The 18638-nt window shown below is 46.9% G+C and overlaps 2 protein-coding genes across 6 annotated transcripts in view; one reads left to right on the forward strand and one right to left on the reverse strand.

Moving 5' to 3' along the window:
* WWP2 (WW domain containing E3 ubiquitin protein ligase 2) overlaps nt 1-3305 on the reverse strand; it is a 115633-nt gene extending 112328 nt beyond the window's left edge. The window contains exon 1 of the mRNA XM_036441337.2: nt 3194-3305. The gene's annotated coding sequence lies outside the window, so the exon portion shown is untranslated. The remainder of the gene's footprint in view (nt 1-3193) is intronic.
* A 2265-nt stretch (nt 3306-5570) lies between these two features.
* NOB1 (NIN1 (RPN12) binding protein 1 homolog) lies at nt 5571-13983 on the forward strand. Of its 5 annotated transcripts, XR_004988558.2 has the most exons (10): nt 5571-5733; nt 5817-5949; nt 8117-8247; nt 9182-9253; nt 9462-9590; nt 9681-9872; nt 10638-10735; nt 11740-11884; nt 13074-13227; nt 13305-13427. XR_004988558.2 is itself a non-coding variant. In XM_036441340.2 (9 exons), the coding sequence occupies exons 1-9, from the start codon at nt 5671-5673 to the stop codon at nt 13572-13574; spliced, it is 1233 nt and encodes a 410-aa protein (XP_036297233.1). In that variant the 5' UTR covers nt 5571-5670; the 3' UTR covers nt 13575-13983. The 5 variants fall into 5 exon arrangements, 4 of the variants coding, with proteins under 4 accessions (XP_036297233.1, XP_036297234.1, XP_045438691.1 ...); XM_036441340.2 differs by lacking the exon at nt 13074-13227 and having other exon boundaries at nt 13305-13983; XM_036441341.2 differs by lacking the exons at nt 13074-13227; nt 13305-13427 and adding an exon at nt 12853-12997.
* The last annotated feature ends 4655 nt before the right edge of the window (nt 13984-18638 follow it).

The raw sequence follows: 18638 nt of genomic DNA on the forward strand, positions 1-18638 counted from the left end.
GCTGGGCTGAGGGACAACCCCCACCCACCCAGTGCACAAATTTTGTGCACCAGGCCTCTAGTATTAGTATAAACAATTTTTTGTTTCAAAATTTAACTTCCCATAAGCAGCACTCCTTGGATATGCATCCATATTAGTCCACAAGTGACACGGCCCAGGCTCTTAATGCTGTCCTCGTGCCAGCTGCTTCCACGTGTGCATCTCCAGCCCAGGCCTTTCTCCATCCAGACTTCTCTAACTGCCCGCAATACTGGCACTGGGAGTTCACGACCAACGTGAACAAAAGTGGGCCCCACCCATGTTCCTCCTCCAGTCTTCCCCATCGCGGTTCATGATGCGCCAGGGGTGCTCCTTCATTAGGACTCCTGAATTTTCTGTTCCTTCTGCCTGGACCGCTATATCCCCAAAAGCTGCCTCAAACACAGCTTTTCCCCCTCATCTTCAGGTCTTCCCTCAACCAGCACCCTCTCAGGAAGGCTTCTCTGAGGACCCAAACTCAAAACTGCAACCCCAGCCAACATTTCACAGCCCACGTCCATGCTTTGTTATATCATGTACTTGGCTGTTTTGTTTACTGTGCCTTTTCCCACTAAAATGTAATATCCACAAGGGCAGAGGTTTTTGCCTTTCTTGTGTACTATATTCCCCGTGTTTAGAACAGCACCGTCCAACATAATTTTTAATTTTCTCGGAAACACATTTTTAAAAAAGAAAGCAAGTCAATTGAGTTCCAATTATACTGTTTAACCCCCCAAAAAAACTGTAAAAATCCCTTAGGGACTGTACTCACATATTAATATTGTATTGATTATATTGTTATATTTACTATAATATAAATATACCAATGAGATTATCTTTTTTTATATTAAACCTTCAAACGCAGGTGTGCTCATTAGCATATCTCCATATGTCTGGTGGCCACCATCCTGGACAGCTCAACTCTAAAACAATGCCTGGCACAGAGCAGGCACTTACAAATAGTCATTGAAAAAGAGAATGTTTTCCCAGGAAGAGGCAGCTATGGTATAGCACAGAGTTCTGAACTTTGATTGCATCCTCAGTCACAATGTTTGCTGTCTATATACTATTTTTTTCTTAAAATGGCATACGTTTATAATTGAAAAAAATACTTTAAAATAAAACGTTATGTCCTTTTCTTTTTTAAGATGTATTTTTATTGATTTCAGAGAGGAAGGGCGAGGGAGAGAGAGATGGAAACATCAATGATGAGAGAGAATAATTGAATGGCTGCCTCCTGCATGCCCTCCCACTGGGGACCACGCCCACAACCCGGGCATGTGCCCTTGACCAGAATCGAACCCAGGACCCTTCAGTCCGCTGGCTGACGCTCTATCCACTGAGCCAAACCAGCTAGGACTAGATCCTTTTCTATGACTGGAAAAGTATGGGTCTAAGGATAAAAGGCCTGGCATTGGGTACCTGCTCAGTCATTCCCTGGCTCTGGACTCTAAAGCAAGGACTTGGTTAAGCCTCGGTTTCTTTATTGGTAGAATAGGGACAACACTGGCCTTCACGGGACTGTGGTGAAAATTAAATGAGATGCTGATATCAGCCCTTTGCCCATGGGAAAGTAGACATTAAGTAAGAGACTGAGAATCCCACCCAAGCCTTTTTCCCAGGCTTATCATATTCATTAAGGACCAATAACACAAACTGGCAAATCTGACACGAGGAGAGCTCGGACTTGGGTTCATATCCCTTGTCCTATTAGTGCTTTGTGTCCTTCAGAAATTTTACTCACTAAACACTTACCAAGTGCCACAATGTGCCATACACGAGGCCACTAGACAAACAAACCAAATAAGATATGACTCCTGCCTTCAAAGGATTACTAGCCTAGCAGGTAAACAAGAGAATGATAAATTGTTGAAAAATCAAGTCATCTCTCTTAGTTCTGCTTGTGCATTGTGCAATGAGAAGAATACCTTCCCAACATAACAATTATAAATGTTCATCAAATACTCCAAAAACTTGAACTCATAACACGTTAGCAAAGTACTTTTCCCCCCTACTTGTAACATTTTGGGTCCAAAATGATGCTGGCTCCTGGGACTGTCCAGTCTGAGAATTCCCTCCAGTTATATCACATCCACGAAATTCATTTCACTGCTGCAAATCTTAGCCAACCCAAAGAAAGAAAGAAAAAGGATGAACAGCTTTTTCACAAAGGCATTTAATCTTCAAAATCATGATCCACGTCCTGGTTCTAAGGAGCGCAACACCGACCTCGCAGCCACCCTCCCTAATCACAGAGTGCGGAGATCAGTAGTCACACGGTAAGGGGAGCTGAATAATTTAAACAGAAGAGGAAAAGTCAGAAAGCCGGGTAAGCAGACACTGTCCAAGGTTTCAGCAGTCCGCTATGTGGCTGAGGGAATAACTGAGCTACGCGGTCCTCCACAGTTCAGGCTAAAAAAGCCATTTTAGGGCCAGAGCAAAGTGCCCAGCCTCTTTTTTTTCTTTTTCTTTTTTCCCCAGCTTAGAAATGGATGGGATCTGGGGAGAGAAAAAAAAAAAAAAAAAATCTCAAAGAAAGATGATCTGAAGGACTAAGGTTCCCAAGAAGCGGAAACCCTACCCGAGCAGGGCTAAGTGGGTGTGACGACAGCAGGCGAAGATCCTGCGCTCCCTCCCGAAGTTTAAACACTTGAATGGGACAGACATCAAAGTCTCGGGTAACAATCATTCCCAAAGAAGGAAGAAGAGAGAGAGAGAGAGAGAGAGAGACTCTCCGCTGGGGTTCGGGCCGCTTCTTCTGGATCTCTCCCCTTCTTTCCCTCCCTCCCCGTGCAGTCAGGTCCAAGTCGCCCCTTCTTCTCCTCCTGTCCCGACCCTTCCACAAAGGTCACTGTCTCCATCCCTGGCACCTACGCCGCTCCATTCCCCTTCCAGGAGGACTGGCCGTCCCGCAGCCGCACCCCCGGCCGCCGGCCCCCGCGCCCCCCTCGGAGCAGCCCCCCGAGCGCCCACCCCTCCCGGGCGGGAGCCGGGACACCCCTCCTCGGAGGCCGGAACCGCCGCGCCAGGCCCCTCCCACAGGAAGCCACCGCCCCCCGGCGCCCGGGCCGCACCGCCCCCCCTGTCCCCCCGCGTCCCCCCGCGAGCCGCCGCCGCCACCCCAGGCCGGCCCCGCACCCCCGGCCGCCGCGCCCCCGGCGCCCGCGCTCGCTACCTGCCGCGCGGCCACAGAAGCGGCGCCCAACTCCGCTCTCACTTCCGCCTTCCACCGCCCGCACTCGGGGCCGGGTCACGTGGCCGCGCGCGGTCACCTGACCCGGAAGAGGCTGGCCGGGCCGCAGGTGTGGGGCAACCTTGGGCCTGGCCTGGGATGCTCTGTCGGGGAGAAGGCGTTCTTCTTAACTTCTGTGGGTTTAAAAGGCGAAGAAGCGTTTTTCCACTTGCTGGAGTGCTTCCCGAGCCATCCGTCGAGGACTCAGCAATGCCGGTCGCTTACTCTCCCTCCCACCAAGCCCGGGGTTGGGTCTCTAGGGTTAGCCCCACTTCACAGGTGAGAGGTAGCCATTGAATCAAGTCATCCAATATGTCAGTGTTTCCCAAACTTCTCTCATGATGACAATCACCTGGTGGAGTTGTTCAAATACAGATTCCTGAATCCCAACTAAGAAGTGCTAAACTAGAATTTTTGGGAACATATAGGTAAAATTGTATTCTTAACTTAGAGGTGTCTGTCTTAGAGCACTTCTTAGTTGGGATTCAGGAATCTGTATTTTAACAACTCCACCAGGTGGTTGTCATTATGAGAGAAGTTTGGGAAACACTGCAATTTGTTGTCCTGCCCGGTGTGGGTCAATTAGTTGGAACATTGCCCAGGACACTGAAAGGTAGCGGGTTCCAGTCCTGATCCTGTTAAGCATGTGGTCTGCTGGCGTCTGCATTTTCCGGTTCTGGAAATGAACTCAGATTTTTCCCTGGCACGCAAGCAATTTTTTCTCTTCCTTGAAAGACCTCAATGAGAGATCCCTTGTCCTACATGTATTTGAAAGTGCTGTTCATGTAAACTGCTTTAAAGTGAACAGGTTTTTCTAATAATGTTTGAGATTTCTTCACTTTAAAAAAAACTACAACACAAAAAACAGGAGCTCCAGTCCTAACCGGTTTGGCTCAGTGGATAGAGCGTCAGCCTGCAGACTCAAGGGTCCCAGGTTCGATTCGGGTCAAGGGCACGTATCTTGGTTGCAGGCACATGGCGGGGAGTGGGGGAGGTAGTGGGAGGGTTGCAGGAGGCAGCTGATCGATGTTTCTCTCTCATTGATGTTCCTAACTATCCCTCTCCCCTCCTCTCTGTAAAAAAAATAAAATATTTTTTTAAAGAAAAGAAACAAAAAGAAATAAAAACTAAAAAAATTGTTGTGATGAACTGGGAAATTAGAAACAGCCTTCAGGTGGGCAATTTAATTAGAATATGTAGGGCAGGACCCAGTTAGTAGGTCTGGCAGTTGAAGAGATTAAGAGGGAAGAGCAGTTGAGAAGTGTCTGGAGAAGGAAAAGGATTTGGGTAATGGCTAAATGGCATTGAAGGATTTTTGGAAGTAGGGTGCATAAATTATAACTGAGGGGTAAGATTGGAGTAAAGACCTGACAAAGAAGGTATGGAATAACCCAACGTCGCTGAAGACTAACTGAAAACTCAACTAACATTCAGCCAAAATTCACCAGCATGAATTTATAATAGGCCAGATCTCCAAATGATAAAATCTCAGATTTGAACAGGAATTCAGAAATCATCTCATAGCCCTCAGTCGGATCCAGTGATGAATTATTTGCTAGTATATAATGTACCTTGCTTAGGAAAGTGGGGAATGATATTAAAATAAGACATAGACCTTTGGCTCCAAGTTATATTCAATATGAAATGGGGATGCATCGGCCACTATAGCACAGCAATTTTCAAAAGGTGTGCCATAATAATCTTTAAAACATGCAATACCTGACAATTTAGTTGTGGGCACTGACCTCTTTTCTCTTTGTCAAATTTTAAAAAAAAATGACAACAGCCAGCACAGCAATAACCATCTGGGGTGAAGGAGTCGAAATTATACCTATTTTTTTTGTTGTCAGATCAGCAAAACATGCATTTTTGTGGTGTGCTGCAGAATTTTAGCGATTAATTCGTGCCTTGGGATGGAAAAGGTTGGTTGGAAATCACTGCTATGGCACAATGGTTAAGAAAGTGGCTCTGCCTCGGTTTGCCTGAGTGTTAATCTTGTTCCAACCATTTTACTAGCCGTGATAACTTTGTCTTGAGTAGCTATCCCTCGACTGTAAAATAATAACCTATCTTATGGGCTTGTGACCATTAAATTATGTGTATGGACTGACTTTTAACAATGACAACATACACTGGCTTTACACTTAAAAGTAAAAAAATAAAGCGCTGAGGTCTGGATGCTGAAACCTATTTAATCCTCAGGTACTTCTCCCCACCCCCTTTCTCACACCCAAGGTTTGGCTCCGCCCACAGGTCCCCGGGCCCGCGCAGTGCGCGTGCGCACAAGTAGCCGGAACCGATTGGAGCCGGAGTGGCCGCCAGGGGGCGCCGCCGCTCACTTGCGGCTGTTCCTCGGGCTCCCGGGGCCGGCGTGGGACGCAGGGGCGGGCGCATGCGCACTCGGGATTTGTCGAGCCAAGATGGCGCCGGTGGAGCACGTTGTGGCGGACGCCGGGGCATTCCTGCGGGACGCGCCTCTGCAGGTACGGGGAGCTCGGATGGGAGGGAGCCGGGTGCGGGCTGGCGGCCCGTGCGGGGGCGCTGAGCTGGGCCGGTCTCCGCGCAGGACATCGGGAAGAACATCTACACCATCCGGGACGTGGTCAGCGAGATTCGGGACAAGGCCACGCGCCGGCGGCTCGCCGTCCTGCCCTACGAGCTGCGCTTCAAGGAGCCCTTCCCGGAGTACGTGCGGCTGGGTGAGTGCCTCTGCCCCGGCGTCCACGGCGAACGAGGCCGGGGTCCGGGGTGCGAGTTGGGGTCGGACGCCTTGATCGGCGGCTGATTCGGAAACCTCAGGTTCCCAGGAGGGGGTCGTGGTAGGATAGTGCTTCCTGGGTCAGGGGTCCGCGGGGTCTTGCCAGTCACTAGCTGTCTCCCCTGCGTGTGTCTCTCAGGCTCTCTAGGCCTCGATCGCCTCGTCTGTAAAATGGGAATAATAGTCCCCGCCCCCGAGGCTGCCGGAAGCGGTAAAGAGCACTCTGTCCCACTCCCATAGTGACAGTCATTGGCAGTCATTCGGTGAGTTTGGATTAAAAATAAAAAATAAAAACTGGATTTCTTACACTTGGCCATTTCTTTATTGACTTTTTACAGAGAGGAAGAGAGAGGGATAGAGAGTTAGAAACATCGATGAGAGAGAATCATCGATCAGCTGCCTCTTGCTCACCCCCTACTGAGGATGTGCCCGCGGAATCGAACCTGGGACCCTTCAGTCCGCAGGCCAACTGGTTATCCACTGAGCCAAACCGGTTTCGGCCTTGTCCATTTCTTTTCAGTAGATCAGAGTAACCATTGCTTTTGGATAACGGTTTTGGAAATTGAGGCCAGGCTCAACTCAGAAAAAAAAAAGGGGGGGGGGATGGCTTTTGGCTTTGCATTAGTCCTGAAAGAACACGAAACCGTTATCGCTTGGCTTGGGCATCGGCGTGGATCTCTTCTTAGGGATTGAAGTCCTAAGTGAAAAGTCCCAGGTGATTGGACGTGTTTTAGGGTTTAGATAGAGGCGGATGATGGAAAATGATGGAAATGTTTGCTACACTACTCGTTTGTGGCTTCTGTAGCTTTTCCCACCGACTCCCTGTGAAGGCTTTGAGGAGTTACTTCACCTTTCTGAAGAAATACTAATAGTATTTACTAGGATTTGGTTGGAGGATGACATGAAAAGCTTTTAACACAGTGCCTGGTGTGAGATACATAGAAATTGCTGCTGTTGACTGGTATCTGCTTTTTAGGAAATGATACAGTTACTGTTCCATGTGGCAGTGTAGCACCACACCCCTTTGTTAGTGTGTGAGAAAATTTTATTGTACATGTTTACTGTTGGTGTCTCAGGAGAATTACAGTAATAACAGCTGATATTTACCATGTGGTAAATATAGGGGGGGCATTTTTTTTTAATACACAAAAACTGTCCCATATTTATTACAAAGCAACCAATAATTTTTTTTCCATCATAGACTACAATAGATATTGGTCAGATTAACTTTCCATCCCATTTTGGAATCTGGTCATCCATACTATTAATTTCAATTGTTAAAAATCGAAGAACTGCCAAAACCGGTTTGGCTCAGTGGTAGAGCATCAGTCTGCAGACTGAAAGGTCCCAGGTTCGATTCCGGTCAAGGGCGTGTACAGTGGTTGCGGGCACATCCCCGGTAGGGGGTGTGCAAGAGGCAGCAGGTCGATGTTTCTCTCTCATCAACGTTTCTAGCTCTCTATACCTCTCTCCTCCTCTCTGAAAAAAATCAATAAAATATATATTTTTTTAAAAATCAAAGAACTTTACAACTGGGAGAGAAGAGACCTTCTATTCTGACATAATACCCACTCTTCATTTGCAAATATAATGCTAACTCTGAATGCCTTCCTATTAACTTTGATCTCCCGTTCCTACATTTGTACTCAGGATATCACAGTATAGCTAACTGATGTGAATCTTAATGGGAGAGAATATAGATGTCACTATGATTAGAAAAAAATGAGGAAACCGCCAAAACCGGTTTGGCTCAGTGGTAGAGCATTGGTCTGTGGACTGAAAGGTCCCGGGTTCGATTCCAGACAAGGGCATGTACATTGGTTGCGGGCACATCCTTGGTAGGGGGTGTGCAAGAGGCAGCTGGTCGATGTTTCTCTCTCATCGACGTTTCTAGCTCTCTATCTCTCTCCCTTCCTCTCTGTAAGAAATCAATAAAAAAATATATATTTTAAAAAAAAGAAAAAGAAAAAAATAAGGAAATAGATGATTGTTTGAAGAAATTTTTCTTGACATATTGTTCCCAAGTTCTTTTCACACTTTTCGTTATCTTTATCTGCGGTCATGTGACTTTTTGCCTCTAAATGAAGTTGAGCATCTTTTGTTTACAGTGACTGAGTTTTCAAAGAAAACTGGAGACTACCCCAGCCTCTCCGCCACCGACATCCAAGTGCTGGCACTTACCTACCAGCTGGAGGCAGAGTTTGTTGGGGTGTCCCACTTAAAACGGGAGCCAGAGAAGGTAAATCGGGAGGGCTGTTGGATCTTTTTTGTTTTGTTCTAATGTTCTTATTATGGGGATTATCAGATACACAAAATTAGAGGGAATGGTATAATGGACATGGGGTCCCAATCATTCTGCTTCCCCAGTTATCAACTTACGATCTGTCTGTTTTCATCTCTACTGACTCCCTTTTGAACTTAGACATCATATTTCACTGATAGGTGTTTCCTGGTGTGTCTCTTTTAAAAAATAATCACAAAACCATCATTATTATATACATATAAAATTCTAATAATTCCCTAGTCTTATCAAAATAACCAGTTAGCATTCACATTTCCCAATTTTATAAAAACGTAAAAATAATTTGTTTGGATCAGGTTCCAAATAAGAGTCAGACATTGCAGTTAGCAAATGTATGTAGGTCTTTTGATTTGTAGGTTCTTGGAAGGTTGGTTAAATTTTAAGAATGCAGAAAGTGTGAAAATAACATTCTCACTTTTTTTAAACTAGAAATAATTTTTTAGAAGCAAGAATACTAGGTGGTTTTTTTTCTTTCTTTCTGTTTTTGTTTTTGTATTTTTAACCCTGATACCCAAATTCTGGGTTCCTGTTGTGCTTTTATGGACTTGGCCGCCTTGGCTGGGTTGAAGAGACTAGTATTGTTTCAAGGTCAGAGAATTTGGGGAGCCAGATAATTAACCTTATAATAATGAATTTCAAATAGTGTTGACAGAGAATTGCTTGCTCTCCTCTGCCTTAAGTCATCAAAGCCACGGTGGGCTCACATTCCTATACTTGCTAGGACTGTCCTCAGCTTGTTTTCATGTAGGTTTAGAGTCCTGCCCTCCAGAAAACCTAACAGCCATGCCTGAACTACAGACTTGTACTCTTCCATGTTGAATTTTCAAACCGTATTTCTTTGCTTAGAGCTGTCACTTTTTTCTTTTTAAAGGTTAAAGTGAGCTCATCGATTCAGCACCCCGAAACTCCTCTGCTCATTTCCGGCTTCCATCTGCCCTCGAAGGTAATTCCTCAGACAAGCCGCGCTCAGCATGCCCTTTCTGCCACAAGTGGTATCTCCACAATTAACCGTTTACCCTGAACCAAATTTACCTAGACTACTATTGTAGTTTGTCCCGCCCTGTCTGGTCTGACTTGTATGTCACATATTTCATATCACATGTAGCCCTCTCAGCGTTCAGTTTTTTTAATTATTTCTCTTTTAACCTCAGCCTAAACCCCCACGAGAAGCCGTGGGACGTGAACACGCAGCCGGTGAGCCCGAGGACCTGGAGTTCAGTTCCTTCATGTTCTGGAGAAACCCTTTGCCTAACATTGACCGTGACCTTCAGGAGCTGCTGGTGAGGCCCTTGTTACTGCCTCCTCCTGGCGACAGACAGACAGACAGCGCTCTGACAGACAGGGAGTTGGTGAATGCTGTTCTGTTTCAGATTGACGGAGGCAAGGATGTTCCAAGCGAGGAGGAAGAGGATGGGTTTGAAGAAAGGAAAGATGAAGACAGTGATGACGACGGGGGCTGGATAACCCCCAGCAACATCAAGCAGATCCAGCGGGATTTCGAACAGTGCTCCGTCCCGAAGGATGTGCGGGTCGGCTGTGTGACTACAGACTTCGCCATGCAGGTGGGTGGAACGGGCATCAGGTAGCTCTGGCTGAGTGTCAGACCTGTCCCGCCGAGGTCTGGGGGTCTGAACAGAGTGATTGTTTAATGGTTCCAGAAACTTTGCCCGTGTTCTTCAGTAACTTTTAGTTTGCTTGGAGGATAGAGAATCATAACATGACGGAATGTTGATAGGATATTAAAAGTATTTTTAAAGAATAGTTTATTTTTCTTATTTTTAGAGAGAGAGAAACATCTATGTGAGAGCAAAACATTAATTGGCTGCCTCCTGCATACCCCCCTACTGGGGATTGAGCCCGAAAACCAGGCGTGTACCCTGACTGAGAATCGAACTGGCAACCTTTCAGTGCGTGGGACGATTGCCCAGCCAACTAGGCCACACAAGCCAGGGCGGGCTAAGACATTAAACTTAATGTTTCCTGTTCATAATCTGTTGGTGCTTTTCTTTCACACAATGTTCTTTGCTCAGTTAAGTTCTTGGGGGAAGGATAGTGGTTTCCAGGCAAGAAATGAGTACGCTTGCTCTGACAAAGTAAATGTCTGTTAAGAGGGATTGCTGAGCACAGATGCCAGCTCTTGAGACAGTTCTGGGTCCTTGCCCTACTTTCCTCATCTTGAGAGCCACCCTCAGCTTGCTTTTCCTGAGCAGAAGTCCTTTAGGACCCAGCCAAGGTTTGTGAAGTTCCTTCAGCTCGCATTACACAGACGTTAAAGGGAAACTGAGTTGTGCTCTGAGTTCAGTGCTGCTTGAACTTGTTGGTTGCAGAACGTTCTGCTTCAGATGGGGCTGCACGTGCTGGCGGTGAGCGGCATGCTGATCCGGGAGGCCCGGAGCTACGTCCTCCGCTGCCACGGCTGTTTCCGGTAAGGAGCTGGTCCTCGAACCCGTGCCCTCTGCCGAACACCCTCCTCTCTTCCTGGCCCTCCTGCGCACTGCCTGAAGGAGAGCCTTGCCTTCCATACCTCATTCACACGCATACCTCATCCCACCAGCACTGAAAGCCCTGGGACAGACAGACGGCCCGTGGCCGCCCGCCTGAGAAATCGAGGGAGGCGTGTTTAGTCCTTATTTAGTGGTGGGATTCAGGGAGTGGGTTCTGGAGCAAAGAGCCCTCCTTATTTGATGATAAGCACTGAAATACTTTCTGATAGAATGAAGCCAGAGATTTTCTTGGAAATACGTAAGTGGGAGGTCCATCGTTGGGGCTTTAGTGGGTAGGAAAGAGCCACGGCCTTGAGGTTCGTCCTGAACACCACACCTTCAGCCTTAGCTTGTATGGCGTGTCCTCTGTAATCCGTTAGTAACTTACTGGCACCTCCAGAGCCACCTCCTGGCTTCTGCCCAGGCTCACGTTCGGGGACACGGTATTTAGAGCTGTAATGACCCGCCCCTGGAGAAAGCACGGTGACGTTAAGAGCATTGAATCTGGAGCCAGACTCCCTGGGTTTTATCTGCCCTGTGAGCTATGTCATCCTGAAAGCTACCTTACCTCGCCCCCTTCTGTAAATTGAAGATACTGTAGTAGCAACCTCATAGGATTGGTTTAATAGGAAACTTGAAGACTAATGCCTGACACAGCTCAGTAAGGATTTGTTATTAAAGTAACAGTATGCTCAGTTTTCATTGTGTCATTTCCCTTCGCCTCTGAGAGATGCAGCTGCAGTTTGGTTATGTCGTCAGCATGGGGCCGGGGGGCCTTGGTCTAGGGCGTGTACAGTGCTTTGGGGGTCCGTACAGAGTTAGTGTTTAGACTCCCCCTTTCTTAACGTTCCCTCTTCCTCTTGAGTCGTGTGGCTCATCTTGTGCCCTGGGGACAGGGTTTGCTGCCTGTGGCTCCAGTCCGAAGCGTCTGCTTTTATGTCTCCAGGACAACCTCCGACATGAGCCGCGTGTTCTGCTCGCACTGCGGAAACAAGACCCTGAAGAAACTGTCCGTGACCGTCAGCGATGACGGGACCCTGCGCATGCACTTCTCCCGCAACCCCAAGGTGCTGAACCCGCGGGGCCTCCGGGTGAGTGGCCTGAGGCTGGGAGAGCGAGACCTCTTAGCACCGGCATCAAAACGAGCAGGACGGAAATCCTCGTGGTTTCTGCAGGACAGTCACTGAAAGCCTGTCCTCACTGCAGGGGGAGGATGAGGCTCTGAGGAGCTGGCAGATTAATGAGAAACAGCCCGTGATTCCAGGCAGCGGGTGATGAGGGCCAGATGCCTGTGGGGCCACAAGGGGGCGTCGTTCACAGCACGGCGGGTAGATTTGTGCGGGTGGTTGGGGTCGGGCAGCATTTCCAGAAGCTCGGGGAGCCAGAGAGGAAGAGGTGTTACATGCTCGGCACAGAAGACAGGCCCGGCCGGACACACACAGCCGTGCATTTGTTCTCGGGACTCGGAGAGGAGGGATGGGAGACAAAGGACTATGGGGGCGTCGCCAGCCTGGTGCTGAGTTCTCCAAGGGTGGCCACTGCCTCTAATGAGCGAGAGGGAATTTCCTTTTACTTTGTATTTCAAAGTCATCTTAGATGTGTAGAAAAGTTTCAGAAATAATACAACTAATTCCCACCCACCCTTCACTTAGATGTCACAAAAATTTTAATCTTTGAGGCCATATTCCAACTTTGCCACAGATTTCCTGTGAGGTTATCATTAGCGATAAGTAACTTACGGAAAGATACTCTATTACTGTGTAAATACTGTTTCTCATCCAACACTAACTCATGGTTAAAGTTACCTGATCAGTTTTTACAGTGATGGTTGCCAAATGGTGATTTTCTAACTCCATCGTTCTTTCTGCATTAGCTGGCATTGTGCTGTAAAGAGGAATTTCCTCTCTAAGTGTATTCATTTATGTGAGCGTGGTCTGTGGACTTTTAGTCTTCAGGCTGTGATCCAGCACCATCCTGTTCACTTAGATGCTCACACTGTGTATAGAGGCCCTTCAGCCTGTTTCTGGTCCCAGTTATTTGAACATTTTTCACTTCCTGGCACAGCAAGATGTTCCGATTCTCATACTGCCCTTGCCCTGCAATCGGCCATTTCTCTGAGCAGCTCCAGGTCATCTTTATGAAGAACATGTTTTAGAAGCAAATATCTGGACATCGGTGTGCTCATGTCCTGGTGTCATCCTAGGGTTGCATCTCTGTCCAGGTAGAATATATATGTGTATATAAGTAAACATGTATTAAAAATTGAATTTATAACTTCAGTTTCAACTGAACACTACAGAGTTCATTCTAGCCCCTCATTTGTGAGTTGAGGTGAGGGTCAAGTGGGAAGACGCATGTCATGTGCTTAGCAGGTAGCAGGCGGTGAATGAGACTCCATCGATGTCATCCGCCTGCATCCAGAGCTGTCAGATAAGCTGACGTTCACAGGATCTGACTTGTATGAATGTGGGTCACCGTCCTCCTAATGGCCTTCCTCCTCCTTCTTTGCAGTATTCACTTCCCACCCCCAAAGGGGGCAAATATGCCGTCAACCCTCATCTGACTGAGGACCAGCGCTTCCCTCAGCTGCGGCTCTCCCGCAAGGCCCGGCAGAAAACGGACGTGTTCACCCCCGACTACGTGGCCGGGGTGTCTCCCTTTGTAGAGAACGACATCTCCAGCCGCTCAGCTACCCTGCAGGTCCGAGACAACTCGCTGGGGGCCGGGAGAAGACGGTTGAACCCCAATGCTTCCAGAAAGAAGTTTGTAAAGAAAAGGTGAAGTGCAAGTTCCCCAGGCAGCCTGGACAGCTGCTGCAGCTGCCACGTTCTGGGATGTCATCCCCACCTTCCATCTGGATGGAAAGAGCAGGCCGGCTCCTGCCTGCTTCCCGGGGCTCCTGTGGAGGTGGCTGGGTCTGCGGTTGGACTGGGCCATGCCTCGGCCCCAGAGCACACGGAGCTGGGGTTCCTGCCGTGTGGAGGGGGGTTGCTGAAAAGAGCCGTGCCCTGGAGGGAATCTTCAACCTCGAAAGAAGGAAACTTCCAAGTAATATTTTTCTAATAAATGTGGTTGTAAACTATATGTTTTCATTAAATAGGCCAAATTGAGGTATTTAGCAAGGTCAAGCATTTAGATTTATCTTTTTGAGGAAGAAAAGTTGGTTAAAATAAAACTAAGTGTGACCATTTTCTCTCTCTTGTTTTAAAGCATTTCAGTCATTCCGAAAAGTTGAGTGTTGTGAACGCCCATAGTGCCTTTCACCGAGAGTCCCCGATGTTAGCATTTCTTCTCATTTGCTCTTTGTCTTTCTATGCACACAGTACAAAGTATCTCCTAGGAAAGGGTGTTCTTTTATGCAACCAGAGTACAATGATCAAGTTTCAGAAGTTTGATACATCATTATTATTTAATATATAACAATTCACATTTTACTATACTGTCCCCAGTACTGTCCTAGCATTTCCTCTCACTTCTAAAGTTTTATTTGTGTTTGGCAGATAGTTTCCTCAGTGGGATTAGATCTTCACTTTGGGCAGGAATGCCACCTGAGTGATAATTAGGTCCTCAGTGCATCGCACCGAGTGATACCTGGTAAAATGAACCTGCTGAGTCCCAAGATGTCTTTTTAGTTCTTACATTGATAGAATATACACAACAAGCTATCTTCGAAAGTTCCTTAAATTCAATTTTTTCCTTTACGGTACTCTTATCCATTTGGTATGTAATTAACTTGTTAATTATTTTGCTTAAAATTCAATTTAATATTTTTCTTTAAATCTTCACTTAAGAATATGTTTTTATTGATAAGAGAGACAGAAAACCTCAGTCAGTTGCCTCCTGCACATGTCCCAACCAGGGATCAAACCCACAACACTCCAACTGAGCCACCTTGCCACGGCAATGTCCTTTTTTAAAAGTATATATATTTATTGATTTCAGAGAGAGAAACATCAGTGATGAGGGAGCATTGATTGGCTGCTTCCTGCATGCCCCACCCAGGCATGTGCCCTTGACAGATTCAAGTCTGGGACCCTTCAGTCCACAGGCTGATGCTTTATCCACTGAGCCAAACCAGCTAGGGCCTATTTTTTAAAATACGAAAACATACAGTTCCAAAGATTATATATATGTATTCAATGTGCAGGAATCTGTGCACCAGGCCACTGGTATAAAGACATAAAAAGGATGCTGACAGTAAACTATATTTTTCCCCTCTGGCAATCCCTCCATGTCAGCTCCTAGAGATCTACCTCACTCTCTTTACCAGCTGCCTAGTACTTGGCTGTGAAAAGCTACCAATTCAAGCACTTAACCATATTATAAGGATCTATATTAAGTACTTCATCTGCATTAGCCCGTTTAATCCATAGAACATTGTGATGAGCCACCAGGACTGCTATCTCCAGCTGCCGTGAGCTACAAGAGGTGAAGTGTCTTGCTCAAAATCACACAGCCTCGGTCTCTAGGCCAAGTTTTCAACTTGACCCAGCTGTGCTTTTATGCAACAAATTTACTATCAACCATCATAAAAAATGGGCTGAACACTCTGTGTTTCCCCTCACCCACCATCCTTGTTAAACCCATGCTTGGGTGCCACAATGGCACTAGCTGGGTGTCTGGAGAGGATTTCCAGAAGGAAAAGGTAGAATGCAGGCATCTCCTTGAGTTAAGCCACCAGCGCTGGGAGACCAGGGTGGCTAGGATTCACAGGACAGGCTATTGGAGAGGAGAGAGCACTGCAGACAGCTTGCTTACAGGTCTGCACCGGGATCCCTTGAGTCCTCAGCTCGGTTTTGAGAAACACATCATAGAAAGAGCTTCCCGAAGCTGGGCAAAGAAAGACCCCAAAAAGGCAGAGAAAAGACTCCTCGGAGTTCGCATAGGGCCAGGAACAGCTCAGGGTCCCACAGATCAGAGTGAAAAAAATTTTTTTAAATATATTTTATTAATTTTTTACTGAGAGGAAGGGAGAGAGCTAGAAACGTCGATGAGAGAGAAACATCGACTAGCTGCCTCTTGCACACCCCCCACCAGGGATGTGCCCACAACCAATGTACATACATGCCCTTGACCAGAATCGAACCCAGGACCCTTCAGTCCACAGGCCGACACTCTATCCACTGAGCCAAACCGGTTTCAGCTAGAGTGAAAATTTTTTTTTTTTTTTTTAATAGTATTTTTTTTTAAATATATATTTTATTGATTTTTTACAGAGAGGAAGGGAGAGAGATAGAGAGTTAGAAACATCGATGAGAGAGAGTCATCGATCAGCTGCCTCTTGCACACCCCCTACTGGGGATATACCTGCAACCAAGGTACATGCCCTTGACCGGAATCGAACCCGGGACCTTTCAGTCCCCAAGCCGACGCTCTATCCATTGAGCCAAACCGGTTTCGGCAAGAGTGAAAATTTTCTTAACCCAGAGGCATATGGCGGGTACTCCGGAGTGGTACCAAAGGCTGCTCTGCTCCTACCCACAAAGCAGGACACACAGGGACATGGGGAGTCCCGCATACGGGCGTGTGCCTTGTGCAAGCGATTGTGAGACCAGAGGGCAGGACAGGATGGGGTTTACAGAGGAAGAATCATTTCTCCACCAGTCCCAAGGAGGACCTGGTCCCTGCAGGATCCTTGGCTGGTAGTCATGGGAACCACAGAAGACAACAGATGCCCAGGTCCCCAGACAGGCCTGAGCGTGGCTCTGAGCTACGGTAGTAATTCTGTCATCCACAGCTCAGAGAAAAGCAAGAGAGCTTTGGGGACTTCTTGTGCAAAAAAAAAAAAAGCAACCAGACATGTGGACGCAGGACCTTAGCAGGTGACTAATGAGGCTGTTTGTGTTCTTTGGGGAATGGGGGACGGGGGGGGGGGGGGGGGGGGGGGGGGGCGCTCCACTCCTGAGAATTCTCCTACCCCTGCTCTTTGTTTCTAAGATAATGAAGGCTGTCAGCAGAGCTTCCTACAGCTCTGGGTGCTGGCCTGCTCCCTGGGGACTGAGGGGAGGCCTGGAGGACTGTTTTCAGTTGACACACAACGCCTGGGACACACATACTCCTCTTGGCACAGAGGCCCGCTCAGATAAGACCGTGGAAAACGGACAACCTTAAAGTGACAGCAAATAAAGGCTGGAGGGACCTTTAAGGTAATGCAGCCCAAACCCAGATTTCTTTCCCCCCGGCCCCCAAAACCAGATTTTTAAAGTTGAGGCAACCAAGGCTCAGAGAGATCATTAGCAGTTGACCTGGAGCTAGACTCAAGAATTCTGAAAGCGAGTAACAGCTGGGAGCTGGCTCTGGAGTCCGAGGGCCTGAGTTCAAATCCTGACCTACACCATTGACTAGTGATGTAGCTACAAGTCACATAACTACTTGGTGTAAAATAATTTTATTCCTTACCTCACATCATCCTCAAAAACTGTTTCAAAGTGGATCAAAAACCTAAATAGCTGAGACTGGTTTGGCTCAGTGGATAGAGCATCGGCCTGCGGACTGAAAGGTCCCAGGTTCGATTCCAGTAAAGGGCATGCACCTTAGTTGTGGGCACATCTCCGGTGGGGGGTGTGCAGGAGGCAAAAGGTTGATGTTTCTCTCTCATCGATGTTTCTAACTCTGTCCCTCTCTCTTCCTCTGTAAAAAATCAATAAAATATATTTAAAAAAAAAAAAAAAACTAAATATAAGAGCTAAGACTAGCCCTAACCGGTTTGGCTCAGTGGATAGAGCATCCGCCTGCGGACTGAAAGGTCCCAGGTTCGATTCCAGTCAAGGGTATGTACCTTGGTTGTGGGCACATCCCCCCAAGGAGGTGTGGAAGAGGCAGCTGATTGATGTTTCTCTCTCAAACATGTTTCAAACTCTCCCTTCCTCTCTGTAAAAAAAAAAAAAAAAAAATCAATAAAATATATTTTTAAAATAATAATGAAGAAAATACTGCCGAATCCGCTGCTAAAGCAATAGGTGACCCACAAAATCCCTAGGTTCTATGGCCAAAGTTGTTCTTGATATTAGGAGCGCCCCTGCTAATCTGTTAGTGGAGCAATAGCCAACGTCACTTGCTACCTTTGGACGGACAGACAATTCCTGGGGAGGCTGGGTCTGAACTACAGAAGGTCACTGAGTAAGCACGTTGGTGCTAAAACAGTGACTCCTCCAATGGAATCTTTGACTTATTTAATTCTGGTTGCTTTGGGTCTTGAGAGCCATAGCTTCAAAGTGCGTTCCAGACATGGAAAATTCATTACCCTGCTTGTAATAATCATACTATTTCCTTGGTGTGCTGTATCCTCTCAAGTTTTATTTAAAAAATATATAAATAAATAAATAAATATATATATATATATATATATATATATATATATATATATATTATTGATTTCAGAGAGGGAGAGGAAGAGAGAGATGGAAACATCAATGATGAGAGAGAATCACTGATCGGCTGCCTCCTGTATGTCCCCTACTGGGGATGGAGCCTGCAACCTGGGCATGTGCCCTTGACTAGAATAGAATCTGGGACCCTTCAGTCCGCAATCGGACGATCTATCCACTGAGCCAAACCAGCTAGGGCTCAAGTTTTAAATATGCATGTGTAGTCACTAACCGTCAAGCAAGTGATCTCCCTAAGACTAGAACGTCAGAAAAGGATCAAAGAGAATGACTTGGAGAATGAGAGCCCCATGTTATGACCTGTAAATGCCACGCCTGTGAAACACCAGGCTTTGAGAATCCCAGGGCGTCCGCTGGAAGTAGTGCTAAAGGCGTCCTTCCATTTTTTATCACATCTCTCGGGCCGGAAGTCTGATAAAGAGGGTGGAATTGTTAAAAGCAAGACCATAGGCCCAAACTA

Source organism: Pipistrellus kuhlii, unplaced genomic scaffold (genome assembly GCF_014108245.1).
Source record: "Pipistrellus kuhlii isolate mPipKuh1 unplaced genomic scaffold, mPipKuh1.p scaffold_m20_p_17, whole genome shotgun sequence".
Taxonomy (NCBI): domain Eukaryota; kingdom Metazoa; phylum Chordata; class Mammalia; order Chiroptera; family Vespertilionidae; genus Pipistrellus; species Pipistrellus kuhlii.

Bases quoted from the DNA above. Each gene is read 5' to 3' on its own strand.
- NOB1 (XM_036441340.2), top strand. From the start codon at position 5,671: ATGGCGCCGGTGGAGCACGTTGTGGCGGACGCCGGGGCATTCCTGCGG. The intron at 5,734-5,816 runs GTACGGGGAGCT...GTCTCCGCGCAG, and splicing joins TGCGGGACGCGCCTCTGCAG to GACATCGGGAAGAACATCTA. The intron at 11,885-13,304 runs GTGAGTGGCCTG...CCTTCTTTGCAG, and splicing joins TGAACCCGCGGGGCCTCCGG to TATTCACTTCCCACCCCCAA.